The sequence below is a fragment of the Pongo abelii genome, chromosome 16 (assembly GCF_028885655.2).
Source record: "Pongo abelii isolate AG06213 chromosome 16, NHGRI_mPonAbe1-v2.0_pri, whole genome shotgun sequence".
In the NCBI taxonomy this organism is placed as follows: Eukaryota; Metazoa; Chordata; class Mammalia; order Primates; family Hominidae; genus Pongo; species Pongo abelii.
In genome coordinates, this window is record NC_072001.2 from 62,719,011 (window position 1) to 62,746,956 (window position 27,946).

The window sequence follows — 27,946 nt, forward strand, 5'->3', positions numbered from 1 at the left end:
GGACAAAAAGTATAGGAAAGTTCCCTTTTGTAACAGAAGGCTTTTAAGTACATGAGAATGGTAACAGCCACATGTGTGTTCAATCTAGGATAGAATAAATCTTAAAAGGTTAGCTCACATCCACTTCAATTTTGCTACTCTAGGCCACTGTTTTGTAAAATACCTTACAGGAAGGGTTGAAGAGTAGCCATGACCTTCGAATTTGGAAGGTATTATGCTTACCAGCTGTGTATGAGCCTTTCAAGTATATGACACAATATTAGATCAATCTGTTGTTTTAGAAATAATTTTGTCGGTAATTAAACTTTTTGTTTGGAGGCACAAACGCAATTTATTTCAATGTAAAGGTACTTACCAAATGAAACAGTTTAAATGCTTGTAACAAACGTGTTATCCAAAACAGCACAATATAATGATGCTAAGACTTACAAAATTAACCTAATTTACAGTATTGTCAAACATGATTTCATACAAACTTGAATAAACACTACATCTAACTAGGTCAAACAACTACTGAGTTCAAATAATTGATATGGAAGTATTTTGGTAAAGTGCCCATAGTGAGAGCAGTTTAAAAAGCAGCCCCTGTTTTCTATAGAAAAAGTTGTGACAGTAACTCATCACATTCTCTGCAATACTACTCAGCACTCACACACACTCAGGGGAGCAATACCCTGGACACATAGCTTATTTCACATTAGTGAACAAACTCAAGATTTTTATAAAGTTCTGACTTTGGGCCAGAAGATAAAATGTCCCATATATACATATATACAAACCCTAATTCCTACCTTCTTAAATCCTCTAGTTCTAAAAATGGCTTTTTGACTTGTCTTTAAGTTTAGAAAGGAAAAAGTGTGCAATGCGCTTGCATTTGTACTTGCTGAATTATGAAACAATATATGTTAAATGAGAAAAAAACCTTGGGATGGTACTAATACACTTCGATTATATACATGATCTTTGGGTATTCATGAGAATCAGTTTAACCATCTGTTGCCTTATGAGAAACTTAATTTTCTAAGTTACCCAGGAAATGTATTTAACCATTTACAAAAACAAAAATTCTAATATGCACTTTACAAAATCGTGGTCTTATATACCTGCATATTTCTTCCATAAGACAGGTACACATTAAAAAATATTGCTCAATAACATAAAAATATATATTATTTCTTTCCTTTGCCATTTATGCATATAAATATTTCACCGAAGAAGATGCATCATTCAATAAACAAATGCAAAAACTGCTTTATATAAAGTGTGGTTCTCTATTTAGCAATATAAAATATAAAACAATAATATAGTTAGCTATTAAAGAGCTAAATTCAAGAAATTTGCAAACCAATACAGCAGTGAACAGTCCCTTGTACAATACAAAAGTCCATTATGAAAAAGTCAAGTCGATTTTGTAACAGGTTACATAAAAATATGGGCCAATAAATGCATTATGAATGCAAAAACAGCACTGCTCCATCAGCACATTCTTCAGTCTTGTTTGGACTAGATGCCAAACTCACTGTTCATTTTTCGGTTCATCTTGTTTTCCATTAAGTTCTTGATCAACTCTGTTTAATGAAGAATATATATAATAAGAAACCAGCAACTGAACAATTTTCTTTCTAAAAATAATGACTATTTTAGCATAAAATATTACTCTGTTAAAGACAAAGCTTTGCAAAGAAGCAGACATAGTAAAAACAGTTACCAAACATTATTTCCCCAACCAGAAAAGATAATTTTTAAAGGCAGGAAGACACTGGCAAGAAATGTGACTGTTGTTTCTTTAAAGATTATAAAATACTTTACATGCAAATGCATATAAACTTTCTTAAAAGTTCAAATTACATGGCATATTAAAATCTTGACCTGTAACTTGGCTGTGATAGGAATCCAGGTGGTAAGAAACTGGTAGGAAAAACAACTCCCTCAAAAATGATTCTGTTAACTAAAATATGAAAGTGCCATGAATGCCACCAATTGTCAATCAATATTTTAAAATCCAGTGATAAAAAATGCATCCTTATAGAACCCATAATCATTCTCCAAAACTTATTGGCACAGTTTGTGAATGCCTTAAATTTGTTTTGACAGTAAGAAGCCTTACGAATTTAACATTCAAGGCCGGGTGCCGTGGCTTACGCCTGTAATCGCAGCACTTTGGGAGACCTAGGCGGGTGGATCACGAGGTCAGGAGTTCGAGACCAGCCTGGCCAACATAGTGAAACCCCATCTCTACTAAAAATACAAAAATTAGCCAGGTGTGGTGGTACACGCCTGTAGTCCCAGCTACTTGGGAGGCTGAGGTAGGAGAACCGCTTGAACCCAGGAGGCAGAGCTTGCAGTGAGCTGAGACCATGCCATTGCACTCCAGACTAGGTGACAGAGTGAGACTCCATCTCAAAAATAAATAAATAAATAAATAAAAGAATTTAACATTCAAAAATAACTAATATAAATTAATTATTGGCTAGACACAGTGGCTCACACCTATAATCCCAGCACTTTGGAAGGCCGAGGCAGGCGGACTGCTTGACCAGGAATTCGAGACCAGCCTGGGCAACGTGGCAAAACTCCGTCTCTACAAAAAACACAAAAATTAGCCAGGTGTGGTAGTGTGCACTTGTAGTCCCAGCCACTCAGAAGGCTGAGGTGGAAGGATTGCTTGAGCCCTGGAGACGGAGGTGACAGTGAGCCGAGACTGCACCACTGCACTCCAGCCTGGGTGACAGAGGAAGACCCTGTCTCAAAAAAACAAAACAAAAACCCATCAAAAAGCTTATTTATTTAGTGGTGGGCTGGATATCAGTCATATCAGAATTTAGGCATGTGGGGATTAGAAGGATTACATAATTACCACATAATAATTACAGACAACCCTTCAAAGATAACAGTCTATTACTATTACATTTGTAGTGGTCTGAATAACTGATGCAGGGACCTTTAAAACAATCTGGTATTAGATATAGAAAAATATTTTTCATATGTTTTTATTCTCACCACCCATTACTATGCTCACCTGAATATTAGTGAAACAGACCTAAAAGCCCTGGTCTGTGGTAAAGCCAAAGTAACATTTTGAAATATTTAAAATATTGTTATAAAAATTTGGAATGTATTTCTGATAAGGCATGCAAAATATATCAAATCCTCTTAACATCTGAAATATCCTTACCAACTAATTTCATAATTATTTTTAAACTCCCCTGAAACATTTTAACAATCTGTATCTGCATGGCCACACTTGCATCCAGTTGTTTGAAAGAAACATTTTAAACATTTAAAACTGCTATCCTTTTTCTGTCACTGGGGACACTGGATCTCACTGTTGTCAACATTTCTTCAACCCTCTTCCCCACAAGCCCCTCAAGAAAATGGTTTTACCCCTTCTTCCCCTGCTCCCCAAAAACCTGCCATATGGACTCATAGCTTCATACTCTTCTTAGCACCAGTACTTATCACATCATGCAGTTGTCACCTTAAATAAGCTCCCTTGCACTTAGCCTCTGTAAAGTTTGGTTTAGGCTGGGTGTGGTGACTGATGCCTGTAATCCCAGCACTTTGGGAGGCCGAGGTGGGCGAATCACCTGAGATCACGAGTTCAAGACCATCCTGGCCAGCATGGTGAAACCCAGTCTCTACTAAAAACGCAAAAATTAGCCAGGCATGGTGGTGGGTGCCTGTAATCCCAGCTACTTGGGAGGCTGAGGCAGGAGAATCGCTTGAACCCAGGAGGCAGAGATTGCAGTTAGCTGAGACTGGGCCATTGCACTCCCCCCTGGGTGACAAGAGCGAAACTCTGTCTCAAAACAAAACATGCCTCTCTACCTAAATTTAATTTAAAAATTAAATTTTATCATTTTCAGATTGACAAAAATTTATTATTTTTTTAAGACTAAAGAAACTATAAAAACCAGAACGTTTTTGAAAGATACATGTAATCATTCTACTTATGGTTAAACACAAGTAAAAAAAAAATCAAGATAAAATAGTGACAGTTTTCAAACAATACATTTAAATAAAAAGTACAAATTCCATATTTTTTCTGATGTCTAAATTACTTAACAGTATTAAAAACTTTTTTTTAAAAAGGCTTAATACAGCATATTTTATCAACAAAGGCAATTCACTGTGAAATCTATGAAGCAGCTGGCTTCAAAATATTCTACAATTATAAATCATATTTTTAATTTCAGCCACTTGTCTGTTGAATGCACAGCAATGCCTAGAAAGGAACAAGAAATCGGCATGATCTAAAATCACTGTCTACATTTCTATGTTAAAGTGTTGTTCAAACTGTGAAGTTTCATATAGAAGTGTAAAACTGATTCTATCACAAGGCCTACTAAATTCTCACTCATCAACAGAAACAAAATGTTCAAAGTTAAGAATGTTCCAGTTAGTTACAGTTGGCTCCTTAGAATGGTCAAGATAATTACATATAAATCTCTCACCATAACTCTTAAGATTGTATTAAACTATGTTTTGCTAATTTAATTGCCAATATTTTAAAGATCTAACAAACTAGATCTAAATTCTACATTTTTCTAAATTATTATATAAAATTGTAAGTATTTTATACCCTTGCCTTTCATCATCTATGTCAAGGTATCAATAGATAATAGTTTGTTATGCTCAAAGCAGAAGTGTTCAAAATTAAATTTAAAATAGAAAGCGAAGTGTTTAACTGTTAAATGGGACACTGAGATTTTAGGTATTTTATCACATGTAGAATTTGACTGGTTAGCAAGCCATTTAATTTAAGCGTAAAAGGAAATCAATGTTGGTTAGCCAAAGAATATATGCATTGCAAATATAATAATCAACCCCAGGGAAATAAATTGAGAACTTTTAAAAAGTCTGCAAAAATATTTCAAAACCACAAGTTAGCTATTTAAAGAAAATGGTGAAACAGATAAAGTCTTCAAATTATTTGGGATTCCAAATACCATTTTCAGTAATTTCTCTGGTTTCACCATTAGTACTTAGACTAAGAAGGAGAGAGAAGCGTCTGTGGTCTTTAATTGCTAATTGGTATCATATATGGCAATAAAACATGGTGAATCCAAGTCATATTCAGCCTTAGGAACTCTGGGTTCACCCTGTATTTGGCAGTTGGGGTACATTTATATTTGCAAATGCTATTATCTTTGTCTACAAGCTAACCAACCAATAAGGAAGAGTTAGTCTGCAATGCAAATGGACTAGTCTAGATGCAACCCAGTCAAGGTGTGCATATACCTTTTTTGTTTCTTTTTAAACTTTTCTTCTTCATACCTTTGTAGGGAAGAGTTATTTCAGTAAATATACATGTTATGAAAATGAATAAAAACTTGAAAAAAGCTACTAAAAGTAAACTCATTTAAATTTTCCAACAAAACCAAAAATATTTAATACATGATGTAGAAAGTAAAAATTGACTTAATAAATCTGACTTTCATACATTAAATAGACTAAAACCTCGGGTGAGCAGAACAAAGAAACTTTTCAACATGCATTGTAATACTCAGGTATTTATGTTAACAGCCTTCTACCAAGTCCAAGAAGTTACATGGAAGAATGTGAATCTGATAATCAGAACAGAATTTCAGTCACTGGAAAACATTAAGGTTATGATGATTTAAATATTTTTATTTATTTAGCAATATGATTATTCAATAATAATATTGATGATGAGTTTACTCAAATTTGTTGAGCACTATGTTCAGTTTGGAGAATGTTTTAGTACTGATCAATTAGAGAAATCATCTCTTAGATTATAACTAGTCTATAAAAGTATAACATGAATCACAACCGGAAATAATTTATCCTAGTTCTTCAACTGACAGCCTGAAGAAAATGCTCACTTATGGGGACAGTGTGGGAAAATGGCTTCTTCCTCTTTTTCTTTGTTACACACACACGCACATACACAGTTATAAAACATAATACATAAAGAATGAGTGTTGAAAAGTATTATCCATTGCACATCAAAATATTAAGATCCAATACAATTAAGGAAATAAAACAAAACATACTGTTTTATGCATTCTGGTATGCCAACGTATTCCATGGGGACAAGTTCTGCTAGTTCTGCCAAATTAAAGACATATCTAATTTTTTGGCTGAATTTCGAGCTACGGAAGAAAATAAAAATAATTACCTCCATATTTCTGACAAATACCATGGATACAATGTTTACAAGATACAAAAATCATGTCATTTTGAATGTTCAAAACACAAAAAGATGATAAATGTCTGAGGTGATGGATGTACTAATCACCCAGGTTTGATCATTCTACAATGTATACACATATCAAAATATAGCTCTGTATCCCATAAATATGTATAGTTATTATGTGTTAACTAAAAATAATTGAAAAAAAAATAAAAATAAAGTTAAAGTCAATAGCTTTCAAAAATTACCTAATAAATGGTCTTGTAACAGCCAGAAGTGTTCTGATAAACCAAGAAGGATGTACAATGATTAGGGATTTTAGATTTTTCCGTAACCTAGAGTTAAAAAAAAAAAAACACACACAAAGAAAATTACAAATTTCTATAAATTCTAATGCTAAAAGTCAAGACATCAATAAATATGTGCAAGTTTATACAAAATAATAGTTGAAAAATCTCACCCAAGAGTTCTCATTTAGGTGTGATACCCCTGTAGACAAGAAAATGCACTCTTGAATTCTGATGGTCCCTCCTACTGCTATGAAATGAACTTTACTTCATTTGGCCAGATTTATGTCCACAGTATAGCCTGTTATTAAATGTCTCCTAGCATACACACTCACTTGTCTTCAGGACTCTGTTAACCAGAGAAAGAGGCCAATACTGAATGTAAAAGTAAACTATTCTCATTTTCCAAGACTAGGGAGAAATTGGTGCTAAGTTCTTCAAAACCATGAAAAGCACTGTGCAGGCAGAGAAGTGTGAGTGGAGAAGATGACCACAGGAACAAAAACAAATCAGATCTAACTCCTATTCTTAAGAAATTAAAGTTTTGATTAAAAATTAAAGGTATTATCCTAGACCTCTTCTTTTTAAATGACTAAAATACTCATTGTATTATGCATATTTCACACATAAAGTGAGATACATATATAATCACAAGAGCTAGCCAATGTCAAATTTAGATGTGAAGAGAAACCTATTAATGGGTCTGACTTGATTTAAATTAGCCACAGCAAGATCAAACCAATTGGAAGATCACATTCCTTCCATTAAGTACTGATGACTAACTCCCAAGACAAAACACTTCTAAAGCTTGTTCCAAAGAAAGATTACAACTAAATAAGCACCATTAGGAAACATAAAGACTGAGCGCTGTGGCTCATGCCTGTAATCCTAGCACTTTGGGAGGCTGAGGCAGGTGGATTGCTTTAGTCCAGGAGTTCAAGAACCAGCCTGGGCAACATGTCAAAACGCTGTCTCTATAAAAAATACAAAAATTAGCTGGGTGTGGTGGCACATGCCTGTAGTCCCAGCTACCTGGGAGGCTGAGGTGGGAGAATCACCTGAGCCTGGGAGGTTGCCGCTACAGTGAGCAGAGATTGCACCACTGCACTCCAGCCTAGATGACAGAATGAGACCCTGTCTCAAAACAAAACAAAAACAAAAACATAAAACATGCTAAGCACTATAAATTAGGCAAAACTCAGAATGTAATGAAATAGGAAACATACTACATTCTCCATCCTTTGCCAAGATGTAAACAGTAGGAAAGTGTTCAATGTGGAGAAAATTCCATCTTATAAATATGGAGAAAGTGTTCAATTAAATAAGGAGAAATATAGAGCTACTTTATAAGTTTGAAGAATTAAGGTTATTCTTTATAGAAAAATCAAAATTGATTTCCCTCACAATATTCTAAAATGCCATCTTTAGAAAATAGAAACCTGCCATGAAATTAATAAATAAAATTTAAAAAATAAATGGTGTTTTAAAATAGCAACAGAAGGCTGGGCGTGGTGGCTCACACCTGTAATCCCAGCACTTCGGGAGGCTGAGGCAGGCGGATCACCTGAGGTCAGGAGTTCAAGAGAAGCCTGACCAACACGGAGAAACCCCGTTTCTACAAAAAATACAAAATTAGCTGGGGGTGGTGGCACATGCCTGTAATCCCAGCTACTTGGGAGGCTGAGGCAGAAGAATCACTTGAACCTGGGAGGTGGAGGTTGCGGTGAACCGAGATTGTGCCATTGCACTCCAGCCTGGGCAACAAGAGTGAAACTCCATCTCAAAAAAAAAAAAAAAACGTTAAAAAAAAAAAAATAGCAACAGAAAACAAAGTTTGATCTCCTAAAGCCATTATAAAATTTTTTCAGACTCGCTTTCAACTTGTATTTGTATTACCTTCTATCAATTTGCTGATAACACTTCCTGAGCCATCCCAGACTGGGCATTTTTCTTCGAGTTGTTGCACCATTTAAATAAACTATCATGTAGTTTTCTGCTACTAATAGCTCCAAAGTGCCAATAACATACCTGTAAAAAACAAATTAAGTTTAAGCCTTAAAAATCACTATGCATAACTGAACTAGGTTCTCTAAATTGTACCATTATACAATTCCTTCCTCTCTCCTACAATGAGAGCAACAATGAAAATGCTCAAACCGCATTAGCTAGTATTACGATTATCTTAAGTTATTTTTTAGAGATATATTTTGAAATGTTTCTAGATGAAATGATTTGCTCCTGGAATTTGCTTCACTTATAAACTGGGGGTTAGAAGTGGGAACAAAGTATAAATTGATAATTGTTGAAGTGACTGATACATGAAGATTTGATATACTTCTCTTTACCTCTGTGTATGTTTGAAACTTTCCACAATATGGTTTTTAAAAACTGCACTAACCTGAGAAATAGAATGACCTTGTGGAAACAGAACTGATTTGGCTCAATTATATTGGCCTTCTAGGGGTATATGTAATTTAGCCACATGATTTTGAGACAAAAATCACTTCTTTACACTTAATGTGCCTGCAAATGTAAAATAAAACAGTTGGGACAGGTAAGGCATGGTGGCTTACTTGAGCCCAGGAGTTTAAGACCAACCCTGGCAACATAGTGAGACTCTGTCTCTACCAAAAATTAAGAAGTCAGCAGGATGTAGTGACATGTGCCTGTAGTCCCAGCCACTAGGGAGGCTGAGGTAGGAGGATGGCTTGAACCCGTGAGGTCAAGGCTGCAGGGAGCCGTAGTTGTACCACTGCACTCCAGCCTGCGTCACAGAGTGAAACTCCATCTCAAAACAAAACAAAGTTGGAACAAATAATCTGAGATATATTTCCCAGTTTTAAAATGACAATTTTTCTCTTGAATTGGAAAACTATTGTTTCATAATATCAAAGAATAAGGACTCATCTAGTCCTCTATCTAGTAATAAATACTTTTACTTTAACCTTCATTCTGTTGTTCACAAACTTGCACTTGAAAAGATCTGGGATATTTATTTTTCTGAGATAGGGTCTTACTCTGTCACCCAGGGTAGAGTGCAGTGGCAAAATCACAGTTCACTGCAGCTTTGACCTCATGGGCTCACGTGATACTTCCACCTCAGCCTCCTGAGTAGCTGGGGTACAGGCCCATACTACCACGCCTGGCTAATTTTTTTTATTTTGTAGAGAAAGGGCTTTGTCATGTTGCCTAGGCTGGTCTCCAACTCCTGGACTCAAGTGATCTGCCCACTTCAGTCTCTCAAAGAACTGGGATATTTATAATTTTTAAAAAGGTTAAGTTTCTTAAGGTGTAGATCTAATTAGCTCAGAATTCTGCCCAAATGTTTTTGTTAAATATATACTTACTTAAAAAGATTGTCCATCAGGTATCTATAGTTAGGCTGACTACTTTCAGGCATGAAACAGACAGCAAACACAACAATGGCATTTAATCCATCCCCATAATATCCTAAAAAAGAAACCAAAGAGAGTATCACCAGCATGATTTTACTCTTAGGCGTTTTTAGAAGACATCTGTATGATTGGTAAATTATAAATAAGAGTTTACTTTTCACAAATTTCTGTATTAAATGTATGTTTTGTAAATCTTACATGGTCTTATATAGAATTTTAATTTCTTCTTCCCAAAAAGAGAACAGTAAAATTTAAAGAGGACAGTGGACAGAAAAAACAAAAAAACCCAAGACCACTTAAATTAGCATATTTAAAAAGCCAGCCCTATTTTAGCAGGTAGACAAATATAGTGATATAACCCAATACAATACAGACAGAATACAATATCTGCAATGTATTTTTATTTATTTCTATGATGCTTATGGTTAAAGTGGGTGCTTTTTTTTTTTTTTAGACGAAGTCTCGTTCTCTTGTCCAGGTTGGAGGGCAGTGGCACAATCTCGGCTCACTGCAACCTCTGCCTCCTGGCTTCACACGATTCTCCTGCCTCCCGAGTAGCTGGGATTACAGGCGCACACCACCATGCCCGGCTAATGTTTTGTGTATTTTTAGTAGAGACGGAGTTTCACTACGTTGGCCAGACTGGTCTCGAACTCTGGACCTCGCGATCTGCCTGCCTCGGCCTCCCACAGTACTGGGATTACAGGTGTGAGCCACCGTGCCCGGCAAAGTGGGTGCTTTTTAATTTTTAATTTTTTTTTTAGAGATAGCATTTTGCTCTATTGCCCAGGATGGAATGCAGTGGCACAATCACAGCTCATGCAGCCTTGAACTTCTGGGCTCAAGGGATCTTCCCACCGCACAGCTTCCAGAGGAACTGGGGATACAGTGCACACAAACATACCTGGTTAATTTTTAAAAAATTTTTTTGTTTCACTGTGTTGCTCAAACTGGTCGTGAACTCCTGGCCTTAAGCAATCCTCCTCCTTTGGCCTCCCAAAGCACTGGGCATGAGCCACATCGCCAGAGCCATGAGTGAGTGATTTTTAAAAGGTAAATTTATATTTAAAAATGCTAGCATTTTGTAGAATTTAGGACATTAAAACTAAATTAGGCTGGGCGCAGTGGCTCATGTTTGTAATTCCAGCACTTTGGGAGGCTGAGGTAGGCAGATCACTTGAGGCCAGGAATTTTGAGACCAGCCTGGCCAACATGGCGAAACCCCGTCTCTACTAAAAATATAAAAAATTAGCTGGGTGTGGTGGTGTGCACCTGTCGTCCCAGCTACTCAGGAGGCTGAGGCAGGAGAATCATTCAAACCTGGGAGGCAGAGGTTGCAGTGAGTCGAGACTGCGCCACTGCACTCCAGCCTGGGCAACAGAGCAAGACCTGGGTCTCAAAAAAAAAAAAAAAAAACAAAAAAAAAACTAAATTACATCTCTGACATAATTTTCAGTAATGGAAAACAGCACTAAAATACGTATGTTTCAACTGCAGTCTTTAGATATTAAGCCAATATTTAGTAGCAAATACGTCTGCTTTAACCTTCATTTCTATTGTTTACAAATTTGCACATGAAAAGATTTGAACATTTCAAGAACATCAGAGTCTTCACTACCTTTCTTAATCACTCAGTCACAAAACATATTAAGTGTGATAATGCAATAAAATAAGGTGGTCTTATTTTCCCCTATAAAAAAACTGCTATTTCTGAAAGATAAAGAGATTTAAGACATAAATCAGGTCTTATAATTTGATTCCTGTGAACTAGCTGAATAATGTATGTCTGTGGACTTCCTGATGCAGATTATGCGATTTTCTTCATCGAGTACGATTAAATTAGGTAGAAGAATGCAACTACAAATATTCATGTGATTTGCTTTCAGAAGAATGAAGACTGTAGAAATAAGCAGGTGAATGCATCTGGCAGAGAGTAAATTAAGTGGAAATGACTCTGAAAAAAAATCAATCTGCTTGACCCATGTGCCCCTCCGTCCTGTGTTAGGAAGATTTAAGGTAGTATGACATGCTCTACAGTGAGCTGTGTTCTGACTCACTACTAACATTCTAGCACTATTTACAATGTGCCTAGGTAAACTTCTATATATGGTACTGTTAGATTGAAAAGATTTATAACTTAAACTTTTATGGCTTTTCCTATTTCTTAAGGGAAGGGACTTAAGCCTTGTATGTTTGTATATCCCATAAATATGGAAAGTGGGTGTTGTATAAAAGTGTGGAGTGAACTAGTTCTCTATTAAAAAATAATTTGGGCTGGGCGCTGTGGCTCATGCCTGTAATCCCAGCACTTTGGGAGGCTGAGGCGGGCAGATCACAAGGTCAGGAGTTCGAGACCAGCCTGGCCAATATGGTGAAACCCCGTCACTACTAAAAATGCAAAAATTAGCCGGGCGTGTGGCATGCACCTGTAGTCCCACCTACTTGGGAGGCTGAGGCTGGCGTATCGCTTGAGCCTGGGAGGCAGAGGTTGCAGTGAGCCGAGAATGTGCCACTGCACTCCAGCCTGGGTGACAGAGCGAGACTCCATCTCAAAAAAAAAAAAAAAAATTTTGTTCACTGTTTTAAGGCAAATTAAGAGTTAAGGTTAAAAAGTCCAAGTTTTAGGGCCGGGCACAGTGGCTCATGCCTGTAATCCCAGCACTTTGGGAGGCTGAGGTGAGCAAATCACGAGGTCAGCTGATCGAGACCATCCTGGCTAACATGGTGAAACCCTTTCTCTACTAAAAATAAAAAAATTAGCTGGGCATGGTGGCGTGCACCTGTAATCCCAGCTACTCAGGAGGCTGAGGCAGGAGAATCCCTTGAACCCGGGAGGCAGAGGTTGCAGTGAGCTGAGGTCATGCCACTGCACTCCAGCCTGGGTGACAGAGCAAGAATCCGTCTCAAAACAAAACAAAAAAAAAAAGAGTCCAAGTTTTACTTATATCCATAAATGACTTCTACAAGAATGTTCAAAGCAGTTTTGTTTATAATAGCCCAAGCTGGAAACAACTCACATGCACATAAAAACAATGGATAAGCAAATTATGGTTTATCCAAGTAATGGAAAACTACTCAGCAATAAGAAGGAATGTACTGTGGATACGTGCAACAGCATGGATGAATCTCAAAAACTTCATGCTGAAAAGTAAACAATAGAGTGCATAGGATGATTTTAGTTACTATATATGAAATTCTAGAAGAGGCAAAACTAATCAGGGGGTAGATATGACAGTGGCTACCAAAGGTGAGTATTGGGCAGTGGTACTAAAGAATTCTTCTGGGACAATGAAAATGTTCTATATTTTTAGGGGTGTGGGTTTCATATATATGGATATATATGGTTATATGGGCATTTGTCAAAACTCATTGAATTGTACACTTATGATCACAGCATTTCACTGTTTATAAATTAGGGAGAATGTTCAGTCCCAGTTTTGGGTAGCCTAGAGACAGTTAAAAAAAATTTTTTTTTTAATTTTGAGACAGGGTCAAAAAACAAAACAAAACAAAACAAAAAACTAGAGTGCAGTGGCATGATCACGGCTCACTGAAGCCTCAACTTCCCAAGCTCACGCTCTCTCTCCTCCTACCCCAGCCTCCTAAGTAGCTGGGACTACAGGCATACGCCACCACTCCTGGCTAATTTTTTTTTTTTTTTTGGTGGAGACGAGGTCTATGTTGCCCAAGCTGGTCCTGAACTCCTGGGCTCAAGTAATCCTCCTGCCTCAGCCTCCCAAATTGCTGGGATTAGACCAGAGCCACTGTGCCCAACCTGACAGTTTTCACTACAAATTCTTTTGTACTTTTTCAACTTACTGTGTGCATATAATCATTTTTAAATGGTACTTTTATTCTTTTACTTTAAACCTGTCATGTTTCTAAAATGATATGAGAAATGCTTATCATTCTTTCAAAATTACATAATATCTCTAGGCAGAGTTTATAAAAGTATTTAGAATTCTGATATTGCAGGAGACGGCTAGGGCGGGCGAGTGCGGTGGAGTGCCGCGCGGTGCGGTGCGGTGCGGGCGGCAGAGTGAGGGCGTCATGGAGGATGAGGGGAGCTTTTCGGGTATCTGCGGTGGCCGCCTGGCCCTGCAGCGCCGCTACTACTCCCCTTCCTGACGGGAATTCTGCCTCAGCTGCCCTGGGCTCTCGCTGCGTTCGCTCACCGCTGTCACCTGCACGGTGTGGCTGGCGGCCTACGGACTCTTCACCCTCTGCGAGAGCAGAATGATCCTCTCTGCTGCTATCTTCATCACCCTCTTAGGTCTGCTTGGTTATCTCCATTTTGTGAAGATTGATCAGGAAACTGTTAATCATCGATTCCCTTGGCATTCAGATGACTTCATCTTATGCTTCAGGCAAAGAAAGCACTACCTTCATAGAAGTGGGCAAGGTCAAGGATATTGTCATCAATGAGGCTATTTACATGCAGAAGGTGATTTACTACTTCTGCATGTTACTGAAGGATCCAGTGGAACCACATGGGAAATCCCAAGTAGTACCCGTCTTCCAGACTGCCAAGCCCCGGCTGGACTGCTTGATTGAAGTATACAGGAGCTGCCAGGAGATCCTGGCACACCAGAAAGCCACATCAACAAGCCCATGAGCCCCAGCGTTCAGAAGGCCAGCATTGTCTTCCATGGGAGATGACTCTTAAGCCATAGGGGCTGGTTTTCCGTACTCCAAACCATCAGGTGGTCACAGTCCTAGGAACCATTATGGATGTAGTGCATCTCAGAGCCATAGAGCAGGTGACTGGAAATCTAACTCAGTATATTCCCGTGTAATATAGTGTTTTCCTTATAAGGTTTTGCCTACTTTACCAAAAAGATGGGAGACCTTAAGAATTTTGACACAGTATGTCAAAAGTAATGTCAGCAAAGAACACTTTGGGAAATTGCTAAGCATGTTCAGGTTTACTTTGTTGATGTTTGTGAAGCAAAACAATGGGAAACTGACATCAGATGTCTTGAGAAAGCTATATTTTCCAATAGTATCCCTTGTATAAAGTTACAAAAAAAACAAGCCCTCCAGGTACTGGTTAGCAGGAAGAAATGTTCTACAAAAGACGAGTCTGTCAACCTAGCGCCTGTGTTCTGTACAGGGCTTATTTATTTACTCTTAATAAACAGATCTCCTTCCAAAAAAAAAAAAAAAAAAAAAGAATTCTGATATTGCATTAAACAATCTGAAAAACCCTCAGTAACTCTTACCCCCATGGCTGATAACTTTTTTATAGGGTTCAATTGCCTTCATATCAACCCTGTGGTCCTGTTCTCCAATCCGGAACATACGCCAGCGTCGTCCATCTTCTTTTTCCTCTGCTGCTGTGTATTCAGTAATTGAGCCTTTCCTAATTACTTCAGTAGTCTTGGGTTTTGGAAGATCATCTGTCAAAATAAAAAGTTTTTGAATCACAAATTGTTATACAACAAAAATCAAATTATACGTTAACCACTTTACTACCTAGATTTTACAGAGAATTTTCATTATACCATCTGCACAATTTTAAATCTCTCTTCCATAAAGGAGGAAAAGGCTTATTCTTAACATGAGGCTGTTTTATGTCTTTGGAAATCATGGTTCTTTAACTTTTATTGCCCAATTTAGCAAAACCCACCTAATCATAGTGCAACGTATATCCACAAGTTCAGAAAATGTAATTCGTAGAGTCATCAAAATCTTAGTACACCGGCCTTACAATGCCATTCCAGATTCAACTTGTGATAATATTCTCCCTGGCAGTTATGACTATAGGTTACTTCAAGTAGCTATCTGGGAGCCAATTTTGTTGTTGTTGAGCACATAAATTAACTGTAATACCAGATAGGAAGTGGTTAACTACTCAATGATCACTTCTCATTTGATCAGTTTTATAAAGCAGAAATGTATTTATAATATTTTGAAGTATACATGCAGAAGTCTATTTAAATTAGCATTAGCCAAAGCATAAGCACCAATGATTAAATGTAATTTATGTTTTGAGATTGCAGTTTAGCTGATTTTTAATGTAGTAATAATTTTCAAAATTTCAGTATTATAGTCCTTACCAAAAGATGGGGGGAGGGGGAAACCTACTGCATGTTAGTTGTTTCCAAGACAAAGCTGTTAACGGAAAATATCCTTCCAGGAAATGACTACAGCAGCATTAAAGAAAGAAGAGACAAAACACATAGGCACAAAACTATTTCAGTATCTTTACAAAGTATTGCTTATTACTGGACTGTTTATTGAACCAGTAAAACAGGGAAGAAAAAAGAAACCAAAAATATAGCATATCACACTTTATTACAGTAAAATACTGAATGCTAAACACTACTTTGAAAAAAAAATCATTTTCAAGATGGAAAAAACATACATAAAAATTATAACAACTATATATAAGATACTGTAGACAATTTTGTAATTAAAGAAAGCATGCAAAGTAAAACACAGCACAATTCCTTTGAATTACAAATAATAAGGAATACTAGGTTCGGGGGCTAAAAGAATTTAAGTTGGTCATCTCACAAAGTAGAGCAATGTCAGGCAAACCTACTTAAAAAGTCACCCCAAACATCTCCTTTCAGAACTCCCTTCCCCCAAACTGTTAACTATATGTCTCTTCAAAAGTTTCTTACTTGATTGACTGAAAAAGAGCATGCCATAATTATCAAGAAATATTTTTGAAACAACTATGAAAAAAACATGACAGCACTGGGCAAATATGAGGGGAAAAAAGCCACTGGTGTACTCTACTATATACACACTTTTTAAGTCCTTGAGAATATTCAAGGGTTAGCAGAATTTCCTATCTTAGTAACAAATATATGAACTTTAGAAAGAATGACGTATTTCCAACAAAATACACTAATAAAGATCAGATTAAAAACAGTGAAACATTTACCTTCCCACTCAAACTCATTACTATTCTCTGACGGTGTATCTAAGCCATCTAAGTCAATCTCCCCACTTTCATCCAAATCATCTGACAATACAGAGCCATCACTAGGATCCAGTGTCAGGCTAATGTCTGGAGCCATTAGTTTCTTTCTCACTTTATTTCCATTAACTTCTAGTGAGCCTGGAATTGGAAAATAAAGAAAAAGATATGTAATAAGGAATGCTTAGATGCTAAAGTTGAATAAGAAAAATTTTAACTACTCCATTCTTGGGAAAAAATAATATTAATTAAACATAATTTCAAAGCACCTATTCACAAAATTTTTATTCTGATCATTATTGCTTCTATATCGTTGGCAAGAGATCAATAAAGTATCAATGTCTTTTAAATAGAGGCAGACCTTATAGATACCTCTTACCACTAAAAATGATGTCCTCCACCCCCTTTACTGTAAAACTTTCCAAAAACCAAGCATATGTTTTTGGAATTTTTTAAAGCATTCTAAAAATGCTTTCCTCAATGTTCAACTTATACTTTGACTTCTATGATGGAATAAAAACTCAAGTTTTTTTTTTGGACAAAGAAATGTGTTTTAAAAAATAACACAAAGTCCATAATTTCATTGAAAGTAAGTGTCAAGCTCTTACCAGGCTGGTCCTCTGGTCCAGTTATAGCTAGTATATCTGCTTCAATACTGTCATCTTCTGGTAAAGGTCTAGAAAGACAAAGGCATACTTTTTAATCCAGAAATTAAGAAAGAATTTTTTTTGAAGTTCAATCTATTAAACATACAGCTTGTAGAAATAATTATTTGGAAAATGGAATAAAGCAGTGTTGTTGTTTTTGAGACAGGGTCTTGCTGTCTGTCACCTAGGCTGGAGTACAATGGCACAATCATGGCTCACTGCAGCCATAACCCCTGGGCTCAAGAGATCCTCCCGAGTAACTGAGACTACAGGTGCAAGCCACGATGCTTGGCTAATTTTTAGTAGAGACAGGGTCTTGCTATGTTGCCCAGGCTGGCCTTGAACTTCTGGGCTCAAACGATTCTCCTGCCTTGACCTCCCTAAGTGTTGGGATTATAGGCATAAGCCACTGTGCCCAGCCTAGCAGTGTTTAAGATAAAGCCTCAGCCTTCTGAGTAGCTAGGACTACAGTTGCACACCAACATGCCCAGCTAATTTTAAAAGTTTTTTTTGTAGAGACTGGGTACTGCTATGTTGCCCAGGCTGGTCTCAAGCAATCCTTCTGCCTTGGCATCCCAAAGCACTAGGATTATAGGCATGAGCTGCTATGCCTGGCTACACTTTCGAAGTAAAAATTCTGACTGTCAGAGTTGACTCATACACTTATTATATATAAGTAACACATAAAAGTAGATATAAATTCCTTATGCAACAGCTGTTATACAATTATAAAACGTAACAATTTTAAACAAATATGACTGAAATGCACAAATATAATGTGATGTATGATGCAATGTATGAAGCTCAATTTTTACTCAGGAGACTACAGTAACAATGGTTCAATTCTTCTGAGATCAGCATTCCTATATTTAGTATCACTACCATATGCAACAGTGACTCAGGTCTCCTATCAGCTGTCCAACTGCTAAGCTATCCAACTGCTAAGGCACCTGATTATGCACTAGGATGTCTTCTGACCAGTATGGCATGGAAGCACTATTTAAATATAAGGACTGCCATTGCTCTCTTTTTCATTAGCCTACCTGGTGCCAATATAATTGTAAATACAAATGCAAACATGTCAAGGTGGCTGGCCAGATAAGCTAGAAAATCCTTATTAATTTACTTAGTAAGGTTTTTTTTTTTGTCGGGGGGAACCCACTTTTTTTTTTTTTTTTTTTTTTTTTGAGACAGAGCCTTGCTCGGTCACCCAAGCTGGAGTGCAGCGGCGCGACCTTGGCTCACGGCAACCCCTGCCTCCTGGGTTCAGGCGATTCTTGTGCCTAAGCAGCTGGGACTACAGGCGCCCGCCAAGCCTGGCTAATTTTTTGTATTTTTAGTAGAGACAGGGTTTCACCATGTTGGCCACGTTGGTCTCAAACTCCTGGCCTCAAGTGATCTGCCCATCTCGGCCTCCCAAAGTGCTGGGGTTACAGGCGTGAGCCACCGCACCTGGCCACAAAATTAAAGAAAATTTTTAAAGACAACTAAAGACCTCCTTCTCTGAGGAATCCCTCAGACCCTGTTTAAAGGAAAACGAAAACAAAACAAAACAAACAAACCACACTAAAACACTTTATTATAAAAGCAAAAATTTGGAAACTTAAGTGACCAAAACAAAAATGAAAGATTATAGAAGATTATATATATACTTGGTTGGAAAGTAAGATACAAGAGAATCAATCTAACTGTTGGGAAGAAACTTTTACTTCCTAGTATCAATGATCACCTTGTATTACTCAGTTTCTTAATGACATCTCAGCTGTGCAGTGGCTCACACCTGTAATCCCAGCACTTTGGGAGGCCAAGGCGGGCAGATCACGAGGTCAGGAGTTTGAGACCAGCCTGGCCAATATGGTGAAATACCGTCTCTACTAAAAATACAAAAATTAGCCAGGTGTGGTGGCGCACACCTATAGTCCCAGCTACTCGGGAGGTGGAGGCAGAATAATCGCTTGAATCCAGGAGGCGGAGGTTGCAGTGAGCTGAGATCGTGCCACTGTACTCCAGCCTGGGCAACAGAGCAAGACTCCGTCTCAAAAAAAAAAAAAAAAAAAGTAACATCTCGATAAAGAAATTTTGAAGTTTTGTTCTAAAATTGTTTCCATTTAAAAGCATTGCTCACATGGGAAAATCTTCATCTTGCCATTCTTCTTTAAGTTCCACACCTTCCATCCTCAACCTGGATTCAATGTCAACTACAAACTCTTGATAATCCAGGGAGCCAATGTCCTATGAAAAGAGAAAAATGTATAACTTAATTTCCACTTTACTTTTCATCCACTGAAAAGGCACGATAATCTTATATATTAGTTTATACTTGATGTTTAGTACAGTGGTCTGGTCATGAAATTCATTTATGGGGTTGCAATTTTTTTTTTTAAAGAAAAGAGAATATTCAGACTACATATATTCTGGGAAAGTTAAATACTGTTTATAGTAAGGATACTGTTCAGTGAAAACACTTGTTTTCAGTTCCATGTATAGTATCTCAGGTTATGATTGAAAATATATTTCATACTATGGATTATATTAAAAAATTTAAAGTGGGGTAAGAAATAAAAACGTTCTTTATTACAGATTCATAATTAAATTTTCTGTCCCTTGGATAGAGGCCCATTCTAGAGAGTGAATAATAGTAAATCAATAATATTTAAACTCATGATTCAGCAGAGTCAGGTAGTGTGCTATCTTTTATATTTCCTTCTCAACAGTTTGATGCCACAATTCCTGAGCCACTTAAAGAAGTCTATTCAATAACTTGTCCTGTAAATGAATTATGCTCTTTTGATTTGTTTCATATCTATACTATGCCCTTCTCATATAGCTCGGCATATGTTTTCAAACACTGAACTTGGTGAATGCCCTTTTATGCAACTACATATTTTAACATATGCCATGAACTTTAGTTTTAGTTTTTCGAAGGAATCATGTGAGTGACAATATCCACATTTTAAAAGTGAGAAATCTAGAGATACTCCCTCTGGTGATGGAGTAAGAAATAGAAGTTTAGGTAAGGTAAAGATCAACTGGTTAACAATGCAACAAAACAGTGAAAACTATAGAAGGAAAGAGGTATACACGAGTATTTAGTTCATTTACATTCAAGTCAATAGACGTCTAAAGTTATTCAACAAACAGCAGTAACATATTTCTGTTCTTTTCTTTTCTTTTTGCAGTAACATATTTAAGAGATACAGAGCATCACCAGCAGTACTAAAAATAAAGTTAAAAGTGGTTGACACTAGGCTGGGCATGGTGGCTCACTCCTATAATCCTAGCACTTTGGGAGGCCGAGGTGGGCGGATCACTTGAGGTCAGGAGTTCAAAACCAGCCTGGCTAACACGGTGAAACCCAGTCTCTACTAAAAATACAAAAACATTAGCCGGGTGTGGTGGCAGGCACCTGTAATCCCAGCTACTTGGGAGGCTGAGGCAGGAGAATCGCTTGAACCTGGGAGGTGGAGGTTGCAGCAAGCCGAGGTCACACTATCGCACTCCAGCCTGGGTGACAGAGCAAAACCAGTAGAAGAGGAAACAGGGTGAAATGCAGAAAATGACTAATGCTTTTCATAGTAAGTCCTTCTATACCATTTGATTTTTAAAACGATACTATGACTTTAAAAGATATTTATTAAATAAAATCAATTATGCCAGCCATTCATATCAACCAGTCTTCTAAAAGAAAAATGTGGTCATGTCCTATAGCTATCTTATCTGCTAAAGATGAATAAAGTTATATAGAAAAAAGCCTTATGTTCCGTAATGACAAAATTACAATGGAAATATCCTAAAGTGTTAGATTTCACAAGGTAAACTAAATTTGTATCTCTGCCAAGGGTGGAAGGCTCTCTTCCCAGTTTGAATTTTTACTTATACTCAAGAGAAGGTTTTAAACATTCCCAAAAGGTTTCAATGTTTGTTGATACACTTGTTAGCACAGAAAAAAAATGGTAGATGCTGACTTTTCCACACCAACTTATTTGCTTGAAAAAGTCATTTACATATAGGAGTAAGGTTTTTAATTCTCTGGGAAAACAATGATCTAGGCAATTTTGATAAATTAATGAAAAACATTTAAAATAATCTTGACTTATTTAGCACTTTCTCTGTTGGGAGGGAAAACAAAAAGAGGGACACCTACCTTACCAAACAATCCCCTCTGTTTAGAACAGAAATAGTAGAAAGGAGCCCACAATTACAATCAACAAGCCCAAATGGTGAAAATACTTACTACTCTAGAATTACAATGCTCAAGTGAGACCAAAGCATTCTATGACTAAAGGCTGAAAACTGGTAAGTCTTTTCTAGATGTTTAATTTACTGTATTTCCCAATGTTTAAGTTTTCTTAAGTCTTTGGTACTCACTCTAAAGTGAACGATGTATTTTCCTAAATTCAACAATCAGAAAAGCTTTCTATTATCTTGTCGCACCTTCTTATTGTGTGTTGAAAAAAATACCAGGATGTTGTCTGGGTGTCTTTTTCAAATATCTCAAATACTTAGAAAAATATTTAGCATTTCAAAAATAAAAGCAGAGACTGAAAGTTGTACCCAATATATTCCCAACACCTACCATGGTGCCTAGCACATAATAGGCCTATAAAAAGTAAGTGAATAATACTTACCTGCAGGGTATGGACACTGGTCAGCAAACCCTTGCTCAATCTCTTAGGCTTATTTTGCTTATTAAACTACATGAATAGGATTTGTCACGTGTTACCCCATAAAAATGTAACAAAAATATTCTGTGGGAACCTACACACCAGCAATATTAATTGCTGTTTGCAAAATTGTTCCTCACTGGTAAGAGGAAAGGTTTATCTTGGGAAATTCTAGAAGATAATCCATTCCTTTCAGCTGCTTAACCATTGGAACAAGTTTGTCTCTTCGAAAATAGCTCCTTGAGGCCAAACGTGGTAGCTCACACCTGTAATCCCAGCACTTTGGGAGGCTGAGGTGGGCGGATCACCTGAGGTCAGGAGTTTGAAACATGCCTGACCAAGACGGTGATACCCCGTTTCCACAAAAAATACAAAAAATCAGCCAGGCGTGGTGGTGCCTGCCTGTAATCCCAGCTACTATGGAGGCTGAGGCAGGAGAATCGCTGGAAACCCAAAGGCGGAGGTTGCTGTGAGCTGAGATTGCACCACTGCACTCCAGCCTGGGCAACAAAGGGAGACTCTGTCACAAAAAAACAAAACAAAACAAAACAAACAACAACAACCAAAACCAAATAACTCCTCGAAACACAGGCAGCCCAAGTCTTTCAGCTATCTCAGCCTATTTATTCCATTTTTACCTTAATATCATATTGAATCATGTGTTAATACCTCAGCATACAGACATGGATATTTAGTTTGAGGATAATCAATTAGCCAGTTAAACAGAACTTGGTGAGAGAGATATAGATAGATTTACTCTACCATTTCATCGTGAATTTTAGGGGAAAAGTACACTAGGTAGATCAAAACAATTTAAACAATTGAGGGAGTACTGTTTCTTGGAAGCACTTTATCATCAAGCAGCTGTTAAGAACAGGAAACAAACAAGAAAGGAGTTAATATCACCACAACCACTTTGAAGAAAATCAGGATACTGCTGACTCACAAGTTAACTGTTGTTGCTTCCCATTTCTTGTTCATGTATTTTTTTTTAGTAAATTAGAATGGGAAATAACACTTTAAGATGATATTTGTTAAAATAACCTGTTGGCACAGGAATAACTTTATTTCTCAATAGATTTGACTCTTGGTAGTGGTGGCACATCCTTATGCCACTTACTTGTTGCAGTCATAAAGATAAATTCAAAACAGTTGTTGACCTTAGGTTAAAAATCAAAGAGACAACTGATTCCTTCTGACATAGCTTCAAGGAGGAGGAGTACTGGTAAATCCAACCAGGATGAAGCAGCTTTCCCCAGGCAGTTTAGCAACATAAGCAAAAATTAAATGTTAAGATCACATTTAGGCCAGGCTCAGTGGCTCACTCCTGTAATCCTAACACCTTGGGAGGACAAGGTGGGAAGATGGTTTAAGCCCAGAAGTTCAAGCCTAGCTTGGGCAACATAGTGAGATCTGTCTCTACAATTTTTTTTTTTTAAGATCGCATTAGAACTGTGTAGATTATAACACGATTTTACACAGTGATTTTACTATATGCAGTTTAATACTGCTGCTGCAATAGGTGCCAGTAACGACCGTTTATGCTGAAATCAATTACAGTAGGCAGATGGAAATGCCCAGGCAAGCCTTTTACTTCCCCATTTAAACAAAAAGGTTTCATTCTAAACATTTATGTTCACTTTTTAACCAACAGCCTGTACGTTTAGGAGATCACCAAACATCCTTGAAAAAATCCTAGACGTGTGCTTGTCATTGCTCCCTTGAGGGTAGTTTTTAAACAATGAAATGAAATGCTCTATCAGAAGTGTTAACACAAGCCGGGCGTGGTGGCTCACACCTGTAATCCCAACACTTTGGGAGGCTGAGGCGGACGGATCACCTGACGTCAGGAGTTCAAGACCAGCCTGGTCAACATGGTGAAACCCCATCTCTACCAAAAATACAAAAATTAGCCGGGAGTGGTGGCACTGGCCTGTAATCCCAGCGATCAGGGAGGCTGAGGCAGGAGAATCGCTTGAACCTGGGAGGCAGAGGTTGCAGTGAGCCGAGATTGCGCCATTGCATTCCAGCCTGGGTGACAGAGCGAGACTGCATCTCAAAAAAACTAAATAAAATAAAATAAATGTTAACACAAAATTTAGAGGAAAAACTAGAATGGTGCTGAGTTCTCTCAAAATTGTGAAAATAAAGCAAAAGATGACTGTGCCACCTACAAAAGTTACATTTATTATCACTATGCAGAACATACTGAAAATGCTGACATCTTTAAAAAGATAGTCTACTAACTGATGTCTCAGTTTGTTGTAGTTAGAAACATAGTTGTAATATAAAACTATAATCGTGGAATATTACTATCACCACATTATACTAGCATTCTGCTTTATAGGATGTAAACTTACTTTATAGGATGTAACACATCTTTTCTTTTTTTTTTTTTTTTGAGACGGAGTCTCACTCTGTCGCCCAGGCTGGAGTGCAGTGCTGCATTTTCGGCTCACTACAACCTCCACCTCCCAGGTTCAAGTGATTCTTGTGCCTCAGTCTCCCGAGTGGCTGGGATTGCAGGCACGAGCGACCATGCCTGGCTAATTTTTGTATTTTTAGTAGAGATGGGGTTTCATCACGTTGGCCAGGTTTGTCTCATCTCATTGCTTTATCATTTTTTGCTCCTGACCTCAGGTGATCCGCCCACCTTGGCCACCCAAAGTAACAAGACATCTTTCGATCTATCAGCCCGGTAACTTACTAGATCTGGTTACACATACTTTCTCTGACACCTTCCTCCCTACTGCTCCTTCTACCAGCATTACTCCAGATACAATGAACAGAACTTTTCCAGAGTGCTTTTCACATTTACTAACCACTTTTACATCCATCATCTCAAGTTCCAACCAGCAACTTTGGGATGCATGACACTTGTGTTATCATTTTATCTTATATATGAGGCAATGACACTACATCCTGGTCCCCATATCTAGTCCGGAACTGTTTCTAATATAGCACACCGTCTCCAGTGCGCTGGTAACTTTATACAGAATAAGCCTGTAATGCCTGATTTGGCTGCACTTAGCTTCAAAGGTCTTGTAATGCCTGAAGACCATAATAGCACTGACTTATGATAATCTAGTTCAAGTTCCGTTTGCAGAAGTGGATCTGTCATACTTCCTGTCTAAGCCCAGCAGTGTTAGGCTGCACTAGAGATTATGAAGACTAGGAATAGAGTTTAGAGAAAATGTAAACCAACAAGAACTAAGAATATATGTGCAAAATGATCAAGAAACTAGTCTGCAGAGGTAACTTAATTGGGTAAGGTCAGTTGTAACTTTGAGGAAACATCCATTTACAAATTACAGAATTTGTTTCTACAATTGCAGAGATTCCTATAAAATGTTAGAAAAACTACATTTAATTGAAAATAGGAAATCAGGTATTAGGTGAAATACAGATCCTAATCAAGAGAAGGTGAGAATGAAAAAAGTAACACTAAAATGCAATCACATAGTTCATTCAATTAAATAAATAGGAGGCACTGTAACTATCTTCAACACCGCAAAAGCTGTTTCATCAGAGAGCTCACGGGACACACAGACAAGTAACTCTCCAGCGGCATGAAATGCATCCAGAAATCCAAACCATTTTGCCACGTATTTAAACAGAAAGGGTAGTGTCTAGATTCACGCGGGGACTCGGCTTTTGACGTACACACTCTATATTTGGTTTAGCGTACTCGGGAAGATCTATTAAAGACCTGATTACTTATGCTGCTTCCGTGTCTATTCCCCGAGGTTACGAGGCATACCAGAAGTCCAAGTTTCTTTGTTCTGTACCAGGACGGACGCTGGTCATAAATACTGAACCATCGTAGCCCAGCCACTTCACCCACACCAGGGTAAAAGGGTGGGGGAGCGGAGGAGGGGCAAGGTTCCATCCCGAGCACAACTACCAGAAACGGAAAAGCGACGGGGTGGGGGGCCAAACCGCCAAATACAAACAGGACCCGAGCCAAGGGCGAGGACCTAAGCTGGGCGGGGATCCAGGAAGCACCTCCCGCGCACGTTCTATGGCTCCCCCTACCAAGGGTAACTCTCTGGGTTTCCTCTCCCCGGACGTCGTGGGCACGCGCCCGACAGACTTTCGCCCCTAGGCCGGTTCCCAGTCCAGCTCCGGAGCCACCGTGCCGAGTTCTCCCAGGCCACACTCACCCCGGAGGAAGCCTTGGCCCCCTCGTCCTCTTCGCCCCTCCAGGCCGGCGACGTGGGGCTGACGGCCAGGTCGCAAAAAGCAGCGCCGAGCGGAGCCCGCTCCCCTCGGTCGGCGGTGGAGACCCCGGCCCAATTCCCCGGCCGCAGCGGCACGGCGGCGGCGGCAGCTGCTGACCCGGACACAGTGAGAGGCCCCGGCGGAAGTGATAACATCCCGACCTCCTCCGGGCGCGGCAGCCGGCGGTGGCGGCGGCGGAGGCGTGGCGTCTTCTTGAAACCCACACAACATCCCCCCAACCCCCTCAGACGTCACGAGCTAGCGCGAGCGCCTGCGCGCGCGGGGTCGGCCTCCCTTGCCTGTGGGCGGACCCGTCGCGTCGACTCCTTATTGGTGGCGTTACTACGCCTCAAGGCGTTTCTTCACTCTTTGCTGTTCGCAGGGACGCTGCCCGGTAGTTTCAGTTGTTTTTGTTTTCTTTCTGCCTGGCTTTATTGATCATTACAGTAGGTGAAATTATCGATATCAATAATAATGTTGTAATGCAATAGGTGCAATTATCAACGATCAATAATAATGTGAATTATAAAATGGATGAAATAAGGGGAGGAGGTCGGGCGCGGTGGCTTACGCTTGTAATCCCAGCACTTTGGGAGGGCGAGGCGGGTGGATTACCGGAGTTCAAGAGCTCGAGACCAGCCTGGCCAACATGGTGAAACCTCGTCTCTACTAAACATACAAAAATGAGCTGGGCGTGGTGGCGCGCGTCTGTAATCCCGACTACTCAGGAGGCGGAGGCGGAGGCGGAGTTTGCAGTAAGCCGAGATCGTGCCACTGCACTCCAGCTTGGGCAACGGAGCAAAAACTCCGTCTCAAATGAAAAAGAAAAAGAAAAAAATAGGGGAGGAAAAATATCCGAGGCCTCATTTTGGGAAGTTAGGCCTCAGAAGCGACCTTAGAGTTTGGTAATATTTGAGTGTGAACAGCTTTACAGCAGTGCTTCTCTTCACTAGGGGAACGGTCGGTTTATTTTTTTCAATTTTCAATTAGTTTTTGACCACAAATTGATAAAACAGAAAAATGAAAAGACATACAAAGTCCAAGTCAAAACTTTTTATCGTTAGAGTTAACAGCCATAAAATTACCTGCAAAATTGCCATAGAGTTTTCTACTCTCTCTCTGCGGACCATTTGCAAACAGTTCTCAGAATAGCCCAGGTCTATAGACCATGGTTAGAGTACTCAAGGTAAACTACTCAAATTAGATCATACTCAGCTGTAGAGTTTCAACCAAATGACATTTGTTTGGAGAACATCATAGTCTCTCTCAGTTGGGCGTGCTGGCTCATGACTGTAATCCCAGCACTTTGAGAGGCCGAGTCGGGTAGGTCGCCAGACCTCAGGGCAACATGGCGAGACCCCATCTCTTAAAAAAAAAAAAAAAAGAGAAAAAGAAAGGAAAGAGAGAGAGAGAAAGAAAGAAAAAGAAAGAAAGAAAAGAAAAGAAAATTAGGTGGGCTTGGTGGCATGCACCTGTGGTCTCACCCACTCGGGAGGCAGAGGTGGGAGAATCGCTTGAGCCTGGCAGGCGGCGGTTATAGTGAGCCAAGATCGCGCCACTCCACTCCAGCCTGGGTGACAGCGAGACCCTGTCTTAAAAAAAAAAAAAAAAAAAAGTCCCTTTCCAGAGTTTCATCTGATAAAT

General features: G+C 38.6%; 1 protein-coding gene and 1 pseudogene across 4 annotated transcripts; one reads left to right on the forward strand and one right to left on the reverse strand.

The window, feature by feature from the left end:
• Window positions 1-305: 305 nt before the first annotated feature.
• Window positions 306-27,891, reverse strand: BNIP2 (BCL2 interacting protein 2). 4 transcript variants are annotated; one of them, XM_024232316.3, is made up of 11 exons: window positions 26,245-27,891; window positions 19,543-19,649; window positions 17,379-17,446; window positions 16,735-16,911; window positions 15,062-15,238; window positions 9,792-9,894; window positions 8,341-8,472; window positions 6,406-6,492; window positions 6,018-6,116; window positions 5,242-5,277; window positions 306-1,568 (listed from the first exon to the last, which is right to left on the reverse strand). In XM_024232316.3, the coding sequence occupies exons 1-11, from the start codon at window positions 26,455-26,457 to the stop codon at window positions 1,517-1,519; spliced, it is 1,251 nt and encodes a 416-aa protein (XP_024088084.2). In that variant the 5' UTR covers window positions 26,458-27,891; the 3' UTR covers window positions 306-1,516. The 4 variants fall into 4 exon arrangements, with proteins under 4 accessions (XP_024088084.2, XP_054387550.1, XP_054387549.1 ...); XM_054531575.2 differs by lacking the exon at window positions 26,245-27,891 and adding an exon at window positions 25,842-26,210; XM_054531574.2 differs by lacking the exon at window positions 5,242-5,277.
• Window positions 13,890-14,977, forward strand: LOC100443698 (phosphatidylinositol N-acetylglucosaminyltransferase subunit H-like; annotated as a pseudogene).
• Window positions 27,892-27,946: the final 55 nt, after the last annotated feature.